Source organism: Hermetia illucens, chromosome 4 (genome assembly GCF_905115235.1).
Source record: "Hermetia illucens chromosome 4, iHerIll2.2.curated.20191125, whole genome shotgun sequence".
Classification (NCBI taxonomy): Eukaryota; Metazoa; Arthropoda; class Insecta; order Diptera; family Stratiomyidae; genus Hermetia; species Hermetia illucens.
In genome coordinates, this window is record NC_051852.1 from 130,649,540 (window position 1) to 130,665,168 (window position 15,629).

Consider the following 15,629-nt stretch of genomic DNA (forward strand, 5'->3'; position numbering starts at 1 on the left):
GCCCGGTAACAAGTTCTTTCATCTATCCCCTAAACAATCCTGAATGTACATCTATTCACGTGAAACAAAGTTTTGAGGATTCCTAGGAAAATCACTTCACCTTACAACTGCTCGACAAGCACCTCAGTCCCTATCCCCCTTCATCCCAGCATCGGTACACCAGGGTTCCTGCGACATCCACTGTTTAATTCTGTGTTAAGATCGAAATTAAAAGGACGAGTAAATAAATAAAAAGCAATTACAAGGATTCTAAAAAAATGTCCTGTCCTTTTAGCGTGAACACGGTGAATTCGCCAGGCAGGAAAAAAATCGTTTAAGATGTTTCCAGCGCATTCTTGACAATCAAGGAGAGGTCTTAAAGAAAGCAGGAAAATCTGGGTGCCTGCGATGGCTGTTTTGGTCAGAGGAATCCGCGAAAAAACTTGTTCTTTCACTTTCGTGTGAAACGCTACTCTACTATCATACACACATATATACGTGCATTATACAAAAGTGAAAGAATTCTAAACGGCAGTTTCATTTATTCGAGTCCTTAGGGCTTCAATAGGAATATGGCTGAGCCACTTAGTGGGAGAGAGGTTGATTTGGTTGGGAATTCTTTAAAACTTCCTGCCTCCTGGCTATGTCCTCTCTGTGCTATTCAGATCTCCATCGTTCTCCCCATTCAACGACAACGACCTTTTATTTTTAAGCGCTACGAAAAAATGAAAAATTTCAGGAAGAATCACTTCAACGACATCGTCTTTCATGTCAAACTCATCCCCACCTCTTTTTCAGCTCCTCTTTATTTCGGCCCTGGTCGAAAGCGTGGTGTTGAAAAAGTCCATTCATCTACATCTACCCTCCCTCCTCGTTCTCCCCCCTACTCTCGTGTTTCGAGAGAAAAAAGCATATCTTTGAATTTGCTGGTCCCACTAAGCTCAATGAAGGGGTGGTTTGGGTTTCTACGTTATGAATTAGTAATTTTATAATTGATGCTGCTTCTACCCTGTTCGCCATTTCTTTTGCCTCTAAGAGGGAGCATTATAAGGAGGAGCCTTTCATCGCGATTTATAATACTTTGCCGACGAAATTAGAGGAAAATATCAAAGGGAATCGTTTGAAAATTAAGAGTTTGGTCTTTGCCGGGAAAAAAATTAAAATATTTTTTTGAGAAAAGATGCGTAAGCTTATTTCGGCTTTCAAACTAAAATTGTGGGAAGAAATACTTTTGATGTTTTAAGCGTAAATATCATACAGTAATTCATGGAAGTTCTAACTAATTAAGGACGGTAAAACTTGAGTGGGTTCAAGTGGGTAAACTTGCTCATACTATGGTTAAAAATTAGTTTGATTTCTAGTGGAGCTGGGAGCTGTCAACTATTGTCAAACATAAACGAGGTCCTGAGGTTTCATTTCAATTTATAAAATCACAGAGAGAATTTTAGATGCACCCCTGGACGATGTTCTAATTTTTCTTATATAAAATTCGGTCACTTGGTATTTCCGTAGTCATCGAAAGGCTTTCCAATACAACTGGCAGTGAAACAGAGTAATAAACGCTGGTCGACTATGGACATCATTACGCAAGTCATTTTTTCTTGAATTTCTTTCCGGACGAATTAACAATTTCAAAAGTGTGCAGCATTATTTATAATTCATTAATAGGGTTTCTGTGTAAAACTAAATTGTAATATCGAAGCAGGCCCCGATTTCTAATTTCAATCTCCCCGCGCAGACAAACAATAACCTAGCCAAACATCCTGACACCTTACTGGAAGTACCGTAATATTCGTCTACGACAAACTCTTCTCCTTCTCGCTAACTCCCCCTTAGAGATTGCCATCACCTCAATCGAAACCACCGTTAACTTCGTATACGTTACTTCCCTCTGTTGGCCTAGCCAACTCGTTCATTCGAGCTGCCTCTTCATGATCAGATCCTTCTACGCGGACCCATTTCGCCCAACTGGCCAATGATGGTCCCAGATCAGAAGTGAATTATGTAAATCAAAAGCAACAGTCACCAACTTTCTCACTGACTGACAACCCACTGAACGGAACACATCTCAGGGACAGCCCTTCATACCTGCATCGTAGCTACCATGTCAAGTGTACACTTCGATGTTTCGTAGCCCTTCTATCATAGTTGGGTTCAACTCATTACGAAAATCTTAGTAAGAGAAAAAAACGACGGTTTCCTCCAGGTCAGAGTCAATTCATCAGCCGCTGGCTCACCTTGCCCTGGGGGTAACGTGACCCAAGGTGTCAACAGGTGGTAATCGCTCCTTTTTATATAATCACAAACGAGGTGGGTTAGAATTACATCTAATATGAAAACCGTTATAATTTAAACGTTAGGTGGACAAGAGCCGAACTTTTGATTTAGGAGGAGGAGCTACCAAAGCCAGCTCAACGAAGCACTAAGGTCTTACTTGTGGTTTCACTGTACCAGAAGTGGGAAAATTTGTACCATCAACTTGCGTATTGATGGTTCACCTTGCGTCGAACCCCTCTTGAATTGGAATGCTTGCCGCTCCCATCGATGCCATGCAGATACCCTACACACCTATAAAGAGTTGCAGATCTGTTCGCAATTGGAGCCAAGAGGAAAGTTTTGATGGCTAACCAGTGGGCACATGTTATTCTAATTTGTTTTGACCGTCACATGTTTTTTGTATCGACGTCAAAATGGAGTTTATGTCGTAAAGTGGTTGGTAACCGCTATGATTTTAAAGTGGTTTTTAGCCATCTTAATATTACGCTCCATTTACCCGTTCCTGCTAGTATGATAAAGTGCAGAAGTTTGTAATATTTTACTTTGTAATGAGGTAATAGAATGGCGCTAATCAAAAGGCCACACACGGGGGGCGGAGCCAACCTAGAGTAGCTATCCTAAAAACCCAAAAGTTAACGAGAATAGGAGTGAAAGTCCCCCAGCAAATACTGAGGCTCCACTGAAGTGTCCCGTTGACACGCTCTTGCACGCCTCAGTACTAGCTAAGCCCGGGAACGTGGACGTTTATTTCGAATAAAAAACTTCACTTGTCTTTTCACCGATGCATTCATCCATCCCCAACGGGACCTGAAAAATCATAACAAATATGGGAGTACCGCACGAACCTAGCGGATGAAACCACGCAAGCTAAAAGTGAAAAAAAAATTATTAGAGCTTGACCGCTCTCGTGGAGCCGCAAAACTCGGGACCTGAGTACCGCGCTCGAGAGGAAAGATCATCAATTGACGCTTCACCTGCCCCAGATGTTCAAGAGGCGCTCCTTCTTGCATTCTCAGGCCAGATGCATCTCATCGCAGAGTATGAGTTAACAAAGGCAAACAAAAGGAATCGCGAGAATTCAGTTGAGTGAGGGCGGGATACACATCTGTTCTATCAAAGTTTCATCTCACATGTCACTTTCTGCCAGCAGAGAAGAAACAATATCAAATTTTTCAAATAATTGAACGAAGAGGTTGCCTTGTCGCACAAAGGTAGTGAAGGACACACCTCAGCAGTTTGGACGGCAATACTTTTCAGTATGAGCCATAAAGACCCGTAGGTTGAGAGACTTTTGAAAGGCCATCACCTATGAAACCTTAAGTCCCAACACAAATTCTTAAGCTATGCTAAGAAAAGATTAGGAAACTCTATAAGGTGGGAGCCTAGCTAAAAATAAATTTGAGAAACTATTGTTTATTTATCCGACATACCAAAAAGAAGTTGTGAACCGAAAAAGGCTATCTTGCACTGGCTTATCGTAATAAACCCAAATTCATGTAGGGCTCTGAACCTACCGAATTATGGGTCCTAGTTTAGACGCCATTTATAATGACTGAGTGGCCAAAGTCGACCTAGACGGGAGAGCTACCTCAAAAACCTAAAAAGTTTTCGAAATTGATCGAAAAGGACCATCCCGTCGACTCACACTCGCAATCCTCTTTGCTAGCCAAGGCTCGGGAATGTGGGGAAGGGCCCCTTTGGCATTTCACGTCATTATCAAAGCTTTCAGTTCGATTTTATACAACGTACACAGTGTACTCATACATTAGTAGAAGAAACATCGAAGAAATCACTCATCGTCGTAGACAAAGAGAATAAAATAAACAACAAGTCAGAAGGGAAAAACGCGAGAATCTGCTCCTCTCTGTCTGAAATCTGACAAAGAGATGAGAATACCTTTGGGGATGGGCGGAACCAACACCTAACCAAGACCCCTCTTATCGTTCCGCATCCTTATTCCTTCTTTTCTACAAAGAAAATAAGTTGGAAACCGGAAGCTGAACCCTTCAGATATGAAGAGTTTTGTGTATTATTTAAATAAGCATTTTTGCATGGTCACTGCCCTATTTATACTTAGCTCATAATGTTTATGCATTTAGTTTATCAAACCATTCACTTTAGTATGATACTGACATTCAAATTCTTAAAATGCAAGAAATTTGTACAAAAGTGATAAATTTGACATATTACTTCTTTGTTAGTAACAGCGCGATTTCCACCGAACTTGGCAATATCATGCTCTAGGCTATACTACTATAATACTGCAGAAGTTGGTGATAAGGAGGATTCCTAAGCAATCTCTAAGATATATACTTTTAATATATATAGTCATATACTAAGTACTAATCGAGATACTTAATTTGATACCCCACATGACTATATTCTCTTCCGGGTTCGATTATTATGTAGATGATAAGTTTCCACCGCAATAACGCGAGGTAATTCAGTATGAAATGGGAGACTCTTCATTGCCAGGTCTGCATATTATTTTTTCAATACAGATCATCATCGTGTGCAACTATTTCTGTAAAGGACAGTGACCGGTTATTAGATTTGTCAGTGCCCTCATTCTAAATTGAGTTAATTTCAGAGCTTCTTCTCTTTCAGTCCACCATCCGCTCCTTTAGTTTCAATTTGCTCTGCCTGTAACCAGTCTTCTTCCGTCTGATGCAATTTGGTCTTGCAGAAGATGTCGCTGGTTGGCCGACATCAACCCACAATTTTTTTGGTTCAGGATTCTCAAAATGTGCCCGGATAGCCGCGCGCACAAGGCTGTCGTACGGAAGGTCGTGGTTCGAATCTCACTGGTTGCCTTAAGATTTGTATCGTGATTTGACGTCGGATACCAGTCGACTCAGCTGTAAATGAGTACCTGAGTCAAATCAGGGTGATAATTTTGGGCGAGCGCAATGCTGACCACATTGCTTCCTACAAGGCCTTGATCCAATATGGATTGTTGCGCCAACGATTCAGTTGAAATCTGCTCGAAGTATTCTCGCCATCTATCCGTTGCGGTTCGACGGTTGGTAAGCAAAGTACCGCTCTTATCATTAACGCAACAGAAGTGTTCGATACGGCTTTAACAAGTCGATACAGATCTCTCTCGCCATCCCGAGTGTTCAGTTCATCGTAAAGATTTTTGTAATGGTTCGCTCGGGTGACAACGATCGCTTTCTTCACTACCCGGTTGGTATTATTATAAATTTGCCAATTGGTCAGCGTTTTATCATTGAGAAACTTGTGGTAGAGGCTTTTCTTTTCACGGACCTTCATTTCAACATTAACATTCTGAAGCCAAGTATCTCGGTTGATGTACCGCTTACCCGGCTTGGTGACCCCGAGGGTTACAGAAGTTGCTTTGTGGATCGTGTCTTTCATTTGGTTCCACAATTCTTCCACATTCGTAATGGTCGCCTTCCACCGGACAGAGAACGAATTCCAGTCTGAAGTCGCTGAATGTACAAGTAAATAGCTTGGTCACCTCTTAATATGCCAAGGAAATAAATCTTCTTCAAAAATTTCTGAATAGTGAATCCATTCTTTCCCTTTCTTCTTAGAAATTTAGGGTTCTTTTTTAAATTTTCTCAAACTAAAAAGAAAGATCATAAGATTGGCGTGTTGTTCGTAAATCGAATTTGTGTTTCAAATAAACATAAAATCACAAAATTTCGCCTGGCACTCTTTTTATTTTTCTTTTTTTTTATAAATACAAAATGTTTGTTTTTTTCGTAACTTTAAAAAATATAATATGAAATAATACAAATTGAATCACTGTTACGCGCCATTAACAGACGCCAAGTATTGTTTGTATTTCACTTCCTGTGCCTGCTGCAACTTCTGCAATTTCTTCAATTGACCTTTACTAATTTCTTTGCCCTCGACATCGTGAGTAGGAAGCCCCTAAAAAAACAACAAAAGGTATAATAATTGATTTTCTACAACCAACAAATGCACAACTCACATTTTCATCAAATTTCGAATACTTATCGGTCTCACTCAAGAACATCACTTTCGGATCGATTCGCTTCTGTGCCTCTTTCGCTGCTTGCGCGGCAGCAGCTTCAGCTTTCTTCCGTTCCTTCTCCGCGGCTTTTTCTGCTTGTAGTGCCTTAGCCGCTTCTCTTTCCTTAAGCAATGTTTCACGATCAACTAACTTCACAGCTGAAGCACCACCTTCCTTATCCTCCAACCGAACGCCCAGATTTGGAAGAATATCATCTCGTAATTCATCGCATAATTTGAGAATATCAAATGCTTTCAAGACCTTCGCCTGCTCCCGGACTTGATTGCGGAACTCAGCTAAGGCAGTTACGTAAGGCAAAACCGTTTCTTCTAGATTAGCACCACCTGATGCTGATCCACCAACTGGGAAACCAATTCCACCTCGAGGACCGCTAATTGCGCCGAAAATATGGAGCATGTCAGTTATGTATGTAGCGACTTTACGTAGAAGTAGACTATTATATGAAGATCTATTGTCGCGGATGTAGATGTTACTGGCTGACACCAGGTCGCGTAGGGAGTCCAAGGCGGATCGAGTATCAATATTATCTGGTAAAAAAATTATTAAATTTTTCGTATTATTTACTGATTTAAAATTGACACTATTGCAACGGTCATGCATTTCTGGGAGAAAGATTATCTCCTTGAGACCTAAATAACGGCTAACCCTAGAAAAAACACTATCCTCACCACAGAGAGCTGTATGCACATCATCCTTTGTAGTATTAAACTTAATCTGCAGCTCATGTTCAGCCTTATTCCATGCATCGAATTGCTTACTCGGTTTCTCACTCGTTACTTGTCTAGTTAAGTCTTTAACGTTTAAGAAAAATTCCTGCAAATACAGCCTCATTAATATCTCGACCAAAACCCAGACTCCAATCAAATTACATTCAAAAACTTTTCATACTGCACAGCCATTTCCATCGTGTTGTCCGAATAATCCAACGTATCCTTCCACGAATGCAGCAAGAACGCCAGCCTTAACTGTGTCGCCGTATGCTTCTTCAGAGCTTGTTGTATCGTTATGAAATTCTTCAACGACTTCGACATCTTACATCCGGCGATTGTTAAGTGCCCCGTATGAAGGAAGTATTTCACCCAATCTGCACTATTAAAGTACGCCTCGGACTGAGCCAACTCGTTGTCGTGATGCGGAAACTTTAAATCGACACCACCCGTGTGAATATCCAAGTTTGTGCCGCATATATCTGAAGCCATGGCGGAACATTCGATATGCCATCCTGGACGACCACGTCCCCAAGGACTATCCCACCAAGGTTCACCCGCTTTACTTGCTTTCCAAAGGGCAAAGTCGTTGGCTGATTTTTTCTCTGAGAGGCGATCTTCAGCAACGGACAGGTCACCTTCGCCTTCGTGCAGGGATTTCATGTCACCATATGCTTCCGGAACCAACTTGGCGTATTGATGCATTTCACGATTATCGAAACCATTTACGTCGAAATATACTGACCCGTTCGCTTCGTAGGCTAAACCATTTGATATGATTTTTTCGATAAATTTAACGATTTGAGGGACGTATTCGCTTACTCGTGTTAGAACGTCTGGAGGTAGAATCTGAAATGGCGATTAATATATTAATGAAAACCTTCCAATTTCTCGATTTAAAAGCAATTTTAAAAGGCCAAACACAGGCGGTTATATTAGAAATGCATATTTTTATTCTTTCGATGATTTGCTGGGTGATAGGGGCTCAAATTTAGGAGACTAAGTGGTTAGAGTGCTAGGCTGTCGCAATGGAATACTGCGGTTCAAGATTCACTAGTACGAAAGGGATTTGTATCGTGAGCTGAATGCCGGATATCAGTGGATAAGACTTCTTCTCCTTTAACCTTTATCTCAACTAAGTGGATTCGCCTAGACCAAATTCGTCACGTTTCTCGTTCATAGGCTTCGTATATGTGGCCAATCGTGTTTCCGTTGTCCTTATGGTCATTTCCTATTGACTCCGATGTTCAGGCTAATTTTGGCTAATACGTGCCCACCAGCACGAATGATATGACCATACCATCGAATTTTGCCACACTTGTGCGCCTCTTCATCCAAATTGCAGTTTACCATTGGCATGCAGCATTGATCTTAGGTCTTAAATGTTTCAGTTCTCGCCAGGTCGCCGTTACTGTCAGTGATAATGTCGGCTGCATTGAGAGCGATCTCTGTCTTATCCAGATTCAATCAAAGATCGTGCTGCATGAAACGATCTTTCCAGTTTTGGACATGTTACTTTAAATCAGCATTGTTGTGAGAGCTAGAAAAGCATTATCTGCATAGAAAAGTGTATAGAGCACTGGAATGAACAAAAAGGAATGTCGAGCTTTCTTGATGAAGACCTCTGGAGGGACAGAACGATTTTGATATACGAACTTTATTCTTCGGGTCGCAGCAAGGCAATTTATTCCGCCTCACGAATTCCTTAAGGTGTTATCGCAATACATGCCATATGAGTGTGTGTAGTGCACGATCAAACACTTTGATCGCGCCAAGATTACAATGTAGAGAAACCAAAGCTTCTCACGGTGTCTCCCCTTGAATAACTGCATAGCAGGTATTGCGTCAGCAATCTCTCAGACGAACCCGGCTGGACTCACGGCAATTTAAACAGTGTCGCGAATGCTGCCGTCAAAAATGTTCATGGCATGAGATAAAAACCGCGTTGAAAGATAATTTGGACATTCCGCCAGAATGCTGTTGTTTTTTCATATTAGAACGGTTTGCTTTCCGATGGTGTGCATTGCTCATTGAGCCAAAGTATTGGGTCTCAGCTCTTCGCTTTCCAGAGCTCAACTGCGATATCATCAGTTACTGATTGCTTCCCCGATTTCAATCGTTTAGTTGCCTCTTCAACTTCTGCCGAATTATTAGTACATCAATCATCCAAAGCTAAATACTTGGTTTGATGAATCGCTTACCACGCTTATTGATTTCGAGGGTTGCATAGATCACTTTGTGAATTGTATTTTAAACTTCATCCCATATTTCCGTGAGGTCCATAATGGTTGAGGTTTAGAGATTAGAGGGTTTATGCAGTGGCAATAAATCTCACTGGTGGCAAAGTGATTCGTACTCTGACTGGAAATCGAATACCAGTCAAATCAAAATAATCCAGCGCGAGCACAATGTTGAACACATTGGCTCCTAGTGTACTTTAAGTTTTAAAATGAAATGATCTAACACGCTTCAAAGTCTAGATCCGCGGCCGACCAGTGCAATCCTCACGTTGTCTGAACGCTGGCTTGATTCACAGTACCACAATCAACGGTCGATTTTGATGTGTGATGGTCTCATAAGGAGCAGCTTCGCTGACAATGATGGGAAAATGTAACCTCTTATGAGAGTGTAGTCGATTTGCAATTCTGGAAGCTGGGGGTTAAGAATACATTCAAAGTCGTCCCTGTTTGTCGTAAGAGGTGACTAATGAGATAGAAATTTGGAAGCTACCACCATGCATTTTGAAAATTTACTGCTTCCGAAACAGCAGCAACAATTCGGATAGGGACTTACCTCGCGGTTATCACCTTTGCCTATCGAAAACGAAATATGACGGACTCCCCAGAATGCTCGCTTTCTCCAACTCAAGCGGAAATTCTAACAATAAAAGCTCTCTCCCTCTACCCAAAATTTTGACAATGTGTTTTTATACTCTGGAAAGTCGAATGGTAGGAGAGGCGAATTCGTTGTCGGATTATTTATGACGGCTACCGCATAGCGCGCTCTGTTGACCTGGGAGCCGGTTTCTGACAGACTTCTGACTGCAAGATTCCGGTCCAGGTTAAGGAGAATTACAATTGTACAGTGTTATGTAATAACCGTATCGCATCCGGTGATGTTCCTCCACTTGTAGATGAAATGGCTAATCATCGTAACATACGGATACGAACTGCTTCTCCAAAGAGAAGGGAAATCATTTCGGCCATCAATGTACTTAAGCGGAGTAAAGTCGCTAGGATTGACGGTCTCTCTGCAGAGTTGTTTATCGCTACACCTGCAATTACTTCAGATCTGCTGCTTCCAATCGTATGGAAATCTTGGGAATCCGAGACCTTTCGCACAGAGTCGAAGAAGCGGATAATCGCGGCAAGGAGCAGGGAAGAAAACAGAATCCAAAGCACGCTCATATCCTTAACGGAGTTTCGTGAAAGGATTAAAGCGATTGAATTGTCCGCAGAAGAGCACAGCGCACTGTGAGTCTACCTCTTGTGGCAGTCCCGATATTCAACAGCAACTACGCGTAGTGACAATCATTTCGTGACTTGTTTCGTCAGATGATTCACAATCAGCATGCTAGGGAAGGACCGAAAAATGTGGTACTCGAAAGCGGATGTGAACGACGAAGCAGAGCGACTATTCGTCATTTGCCCATCACCCATCGAACTCTTAACATTCCTTGGTCGGTGGTTCAAAGGATTAAAGATCGTTCAGACGAACAATCAAAGAGCACTTCTGAATAAATCGGCATCCTGCTCGTCTGCAACAAACTCCAGGTGCCCGCATAACCAAGACTACGCCACACGTCCTTACATTTGAACTTCGTAAAACAAAGCACCATTAACGAGGATGTAGTACCAAAATTATCTGAAAGTCAAGGTAAGGAGAAGCATAGACTAGCGTCGGCATCAGATACAACGAAAACATCTTTAGTGGCCCACGATTCTATACTGACAACCATGGACACACTTCCGATAGCTGGTTCGCTAGTCCTTCTAGGAACTGCTTTCATCTCACAAATAATATTATCGAACCCAACGCAAAAACTGAAAATTCACACTATGAGTATACCAAACGATATTCAGCTAGCCTATCCCCGATTACAGCTCCCCAGCCATATTGGCATTCACTTTGGGACCGATACAGTGCGTTCATAAATGATAGAAACACTGTATTTTTTTCGAACACTTCTTATAACTAGTGTAAGAAACTTTCAATTACCTTAAAATTTTTTGTGGAAATACCCGAGACAATTTGAAAACCTAAAAAGTCACCTAACACAGTTAACATGATAAGTGTGTTAGAGCACTTCATTCGAGACTGTAACAGTACACTACAGGTATATAGTACCCTGTAGAAGACAAAGTGGTCAGCATTGCGCTCGCCCGAGATTATTACCCTGATTTGATTCAGGTACTCATTCACAACTGGGTCCGCTGGTACGTGAGATTTGAACCGGGACCTTTCGTACCACAGCCTTATGCTCTAACCACTCAGCTATTCGGACAAACAATAACATGCGAGGGCTTTAAGAACCGATGTTAAAGTCGAAATATTACGAAATTAGGGAAAAAATCTCGCAGATTATCATCAGACGTCGACGCATGAATGAGATAAGGTAAAACAAGTTCCAATGTGTAACCTTTATACTTTCACTTCTTTATGTTTAGATTTACTGGTCCGGTGAAAAAAAGGTTTGCCTTCACGGTCCAGATGTATCTACCAGTTATTGGCATGATTTAAGGCAAAAACCACGTTATTTTGCGATGTATAATTTCGGTAACGAGTCCGTTATGGTTTGGGCAGTGTTTTCGGCACTCGGCAAGTCAATAGCGACGGCGTTCATGGCGTTCACCAGGACCCGAATCAGTTCCGAAGGCTACCAAGAAATTCTGCAGCACAACTTGTTGCCGTATTTACGGCGGTTTCGATCGGCTAAGCTAATTTTTATTCATGACAACGCGGAAGTTCATATGTCACGGTCTACAAAAAATTAACTTGCCGCTAATAAAGTACCTACCCTAGATTGACCTTCACATTTTCCTGCCTTAAACCTAATGAAAATCTATTAGTCATCATAATTTAGCACATTTACGACGATTGCCGCATTTTAACAACATTGAAAGGTTGAAAAGGGCAATCAAAGATGCCTGGGTCAAACAATAAAGAATTTTGTTTCTGTTTTGTTATTTCATCAAGAGCGGTGGGAAGCCAATTCAATATTAAAATGTTTTTTGCATTATTGCTTTCTTCATTTTAAATTCAATAAAAGTTAAAAAAAAACAAGTCGGGAAACCAGAAGCTGGGCGCTTCTGGTATGAAAGGTTTTGTGTATTTCTTCTATAAAGGCATTTGAGTGTGCATTTGTCCCATTAGTACCTAGCACGTAATATATGCATATATTATGTGAGAATATCCACATTCAGGTGATGTTGATATTCAAAGTCTTGAATTTGCAAAGAAGCGACAACTTTGACCTATTATATAACTTTGTTAGTAATAGTGCAATTTCCCCAAAATTGGTGAGATGATGCCCTATGTTGTACCCTACAGCAATGTCCATACAAATCAACCTAAACCACTGAGAGGCAGCGCAAGACATTCTCCCGCAGACCATATATGAGAAGGGAATCGAAGCTGCCACAATCAGCGAGCCTTATCGCAATAAGAGCGGTGCCTCGACTGCAGATGTAACTGGCAAGGCGGCAATATGGGCGGGTAGAAATCAAGCCATTCAAGAAGTGGAGTTTCCATTCGTCAAGGCAAAATAGCTAGGATCTACATATATATTTGCTTTGCTCCACGAAGCGCGACGCGCAGATTTCAAGGAAGTGCTAGGTATGCTAGTCTCGGATGAAAGTCCTAGGAGTTTGACGTGAGTACCTGGCGTGTAGGCATGATTCCACGGTCCTCTTCGGACCCTGATTGATTTTGGGGCCACAATCAGAGCCCCGCCATGACTGGCACAGCGGTACTGGTTTATACTGAGTGCCGGCTCAGCATTCATACCAGTGGATGCGAGGCCTATCTAAGACCTCTGCCGCAACTAAGGGGTACGGCACCCGAGTTGTACAGCGCAACTCCACGCTTGAGCCCCGAGGAGCTCTCCCCGCGATGTAGGCATAACCACAACCACCATGAACTCCCACAAGGGGGCCAACCGCAAATAACCGGGCCGAGAACACATCCTATAGGAGTTCTCCCGGAGCATATGCTCTCAGAGGGTCGTCCCGGTTCCTATGGTACCAGATAACTTCCGGTGAGGCTTCGTAACAGAGCCACTTCAGATGAGTTCCTTGCAGACTCGGGTCTGATCACCCTCCTCGAGTACGTGGGGACGGCACTCCCCAACAAGTTAACTGGAATCAGCCCGAAGCGGAGAACCGCAACGGAATCTTTCACCAGATAACTGCCGCTCTGCGTACTGCTAGTCTCGGATGCAAGAAGTCGAAACCCCAAGATCATAGCGAGTGATTTCAACGCGTGGGCCGTGGATTGAGGCTCAAGCCTTTCGCGATGCTAGACTTGGTGCTTGCAAATACGGGAAATATTTCGACTTTTCGTGGGACAGGGTCGCGCTCAATAGTCGATCTGACATATGTAAGTCCAACATTGGCGAGGAGAATGGCATGGTTTGTCAGTGAACATTATACTCATATGGACCATGCGGCGATGTGCGTTCCTGCGGAGCTGGAAACCAGGGCTGGTCCGTGAAATAGTTTGAACAGGATGCATTCATAGAGATCCTATTGCTAATTGAATAATCCGCAGTCCGTTATCCTTTTTTTTGTTTTTTTTTGTTTTTTATTTTTGTTTTTTTTTATGTAAGCTATGGGAGCCGACCTATCGCCTGTACATGGGCTCCGTCCCTACTTAACTGTTGAAATCTCCAAGTATGATTTTGATATCATACTTGGGATAGGCTTCGAGGGTCCGCTCAACTGCCTCGTAGAAGGTATCCTTCTTCGACTCTGCATCTCCTCTGTATCCTCCTCTCATCGTACGAATTTGATCGTATTCGTATTTACGAATACACATATGCCCAACACTGGTTCCAACAATGCAATCAGCGGAGCATGAAACGATTATCCAGTAAACTAATCGCTAGGGCAACGACCCGATAATATCGCGGTTATCGCAATTCCCATCATCTCAGTATGCACGATTTATATAGCAAGAACTGTAACACATTATAATAAAATGCCGAAGCAGAAATGATGTTCCTTATTTGAATTTGCCCAGTTGTACGGAGTCTCAAGCACTTTTGAAATCTATTTCAAGAAAAAGCCTAGATAAGATTATCGACGTAAACAGAGACAAAGCGCAGGTGATGCAATCGATTTGTTGCTCTACGACAGCAATTATGTGGCGGAAAGCCCATTAGTTTCCATAAGATTAATGTGCTCGAAGGCGGGAATGTAAGTAGAACCCAATGGGGCGACTGGGTCTTGACCATTTGATGAAGGATTCGAAAGACGATAAATGTTTGCACTTTACTTACGTTCAGCGCGCTCATATCCTTGTGGAACTCATCCTCCCAATATCGTGGCAGTGACTCGAATATCGAATTCTCATTCACGGTCGCTCCTCGCTTTCTGTCCAGCCAGTCCGAAATTGCATCTTTCGCTTCACTCAAATAGTTGTTCTGAGCTTTCTCGATCTCCGCTGGCTGCTTCGACTCCACAGCTTTCGTAAGGCCATCGACCGCTTTCGTCATCCTCTCCAGCATTCGATCCAGCATCACCTTCTTATCCGGGTCCGTGTTTTTCGTAATAGTTGCATTGAAAGCACCGAACACTTCCTTTTGATCAGACAAAAGTTGCTCCAGCGACTTCACACTTTTCACGTATTCGTCGTAAAGATAATTCTGTCGGGCCCGTTTGATGATCTTATCGTCGATGTCGGTGATGTTCATTACATACTGAACGTTGTAACCGAAATAATCACTTAGAACACGTCGCAGGATGTCGAAGGAAATGTAGGATCTTTTGAAGAGGAAATAATGAGTAAGTGCAAGGAAGCGATGAAATCCAATTCATGCAATTACCTGGCGTGCCCCATGTGGGAGGCATCGTACACAGTTGGCCCGCAACTATACCACCGGACATTGTTGCTGTCGATGGGCACGAATTCCTCTTTTTGTCGCGTTAAACTATTGTAAAGCTTCAATGTTGGGCGCTCCACCTTCTCAGGTTTGTGCCACGTGGGTTGTGTACGTTTCGACATCTCTTCGCGAACGCAAAAGAACTGATAAGCCGTCAATCGTTTACAAATTTCCCAGACAACTGTCTAATTATCTTATGATTCACCTTCTTTATAGCTCTTCTGCTGCTTATCGCCGCTTTGGGTTCTTCGTCCCACGATAGACCGCAGTCCGGTATATGACGATGATATTGACGTTGACGTTTAAGATGAATAACATCCAATTGGAATGTTGAAAAGTCTAGAAGGGAGTTGAACAGATGATTATGAGCACGTTGGTTGCATAGAATTTGCAATTCATTTCAAAATCAGTGGCACACGATTTCATTTATCTTCTTGGAATATTTTCTACATCAAATTCAACAAATTTCATTGATGATTTCAGTCTAGTAAACAAATTTTGACAACCTAAACTTCCAATCAACAATTTCCATTTTCTCTTC

The 15,629-nt window shown here is 42.2% G+C and overlaps 1 protein-coding gene across 1 annotated transcript; it reads right to left on the reverse strand.

Annotated features, from left to right (window-relative positions):
* Positions 1 to 5,922: 5,922 nt before the first annotated feature.
* On the reverse strand, positions 5,923 to 15,335 carry LOC119653877 (cysteine--tRNA ligase, cytoplasmic). Its single transcript, XM_038058993.1, has 6 exons — positions 15,032 to 15,335; positions 14,486 to 14,969; positions 7,150 to 7,836; positions 6,949 to 7,093; positions 6,218 to 6,807; positions 5,923 to 6,156 (listed from the first exon to the last, which is right to left on the reverse strand). The coding sequence occupies exons 1-6, from the start codon at positions 15,208 to 15,210 to the stop codon at positions 6,031 to 6,033; spliced, it is 2,211 nt and encodes a 736-aa protein (XP_037914921.1). The 5' UTR covers positions 15,211 to 15,335; the 3' UTR covers positions 5,923 to 6,030.
* Positions 15,336 to 15,629: the final 294 nt, after the last annotated feature.

Excerpts from the sequence above, each read along its gene's own strand:
- LOC119653877 (XM_038058993.1), bottom strand. The coding sequence starts at position 15,210 with ATGTCGAAACGTACACAACCCACGTGGCACAAACCTGAGAAGGTGGAG. Across the intron at positions 6,808-6,948 it reads TGTGCATACAGCTCTCTGTG|ATAATATTGATACTCGATCC; the intron begins GTGAGGATAGTG and ends TTTTTTTACCAG. Across the intron at positions 6,157-6,217 it reads ATTCGAAATTTGATGAAAAT|GGGCTTCCTACTCACGATGT; the intron begins GTGAGTTGTGCA and ends TTGTTTTTTTAG.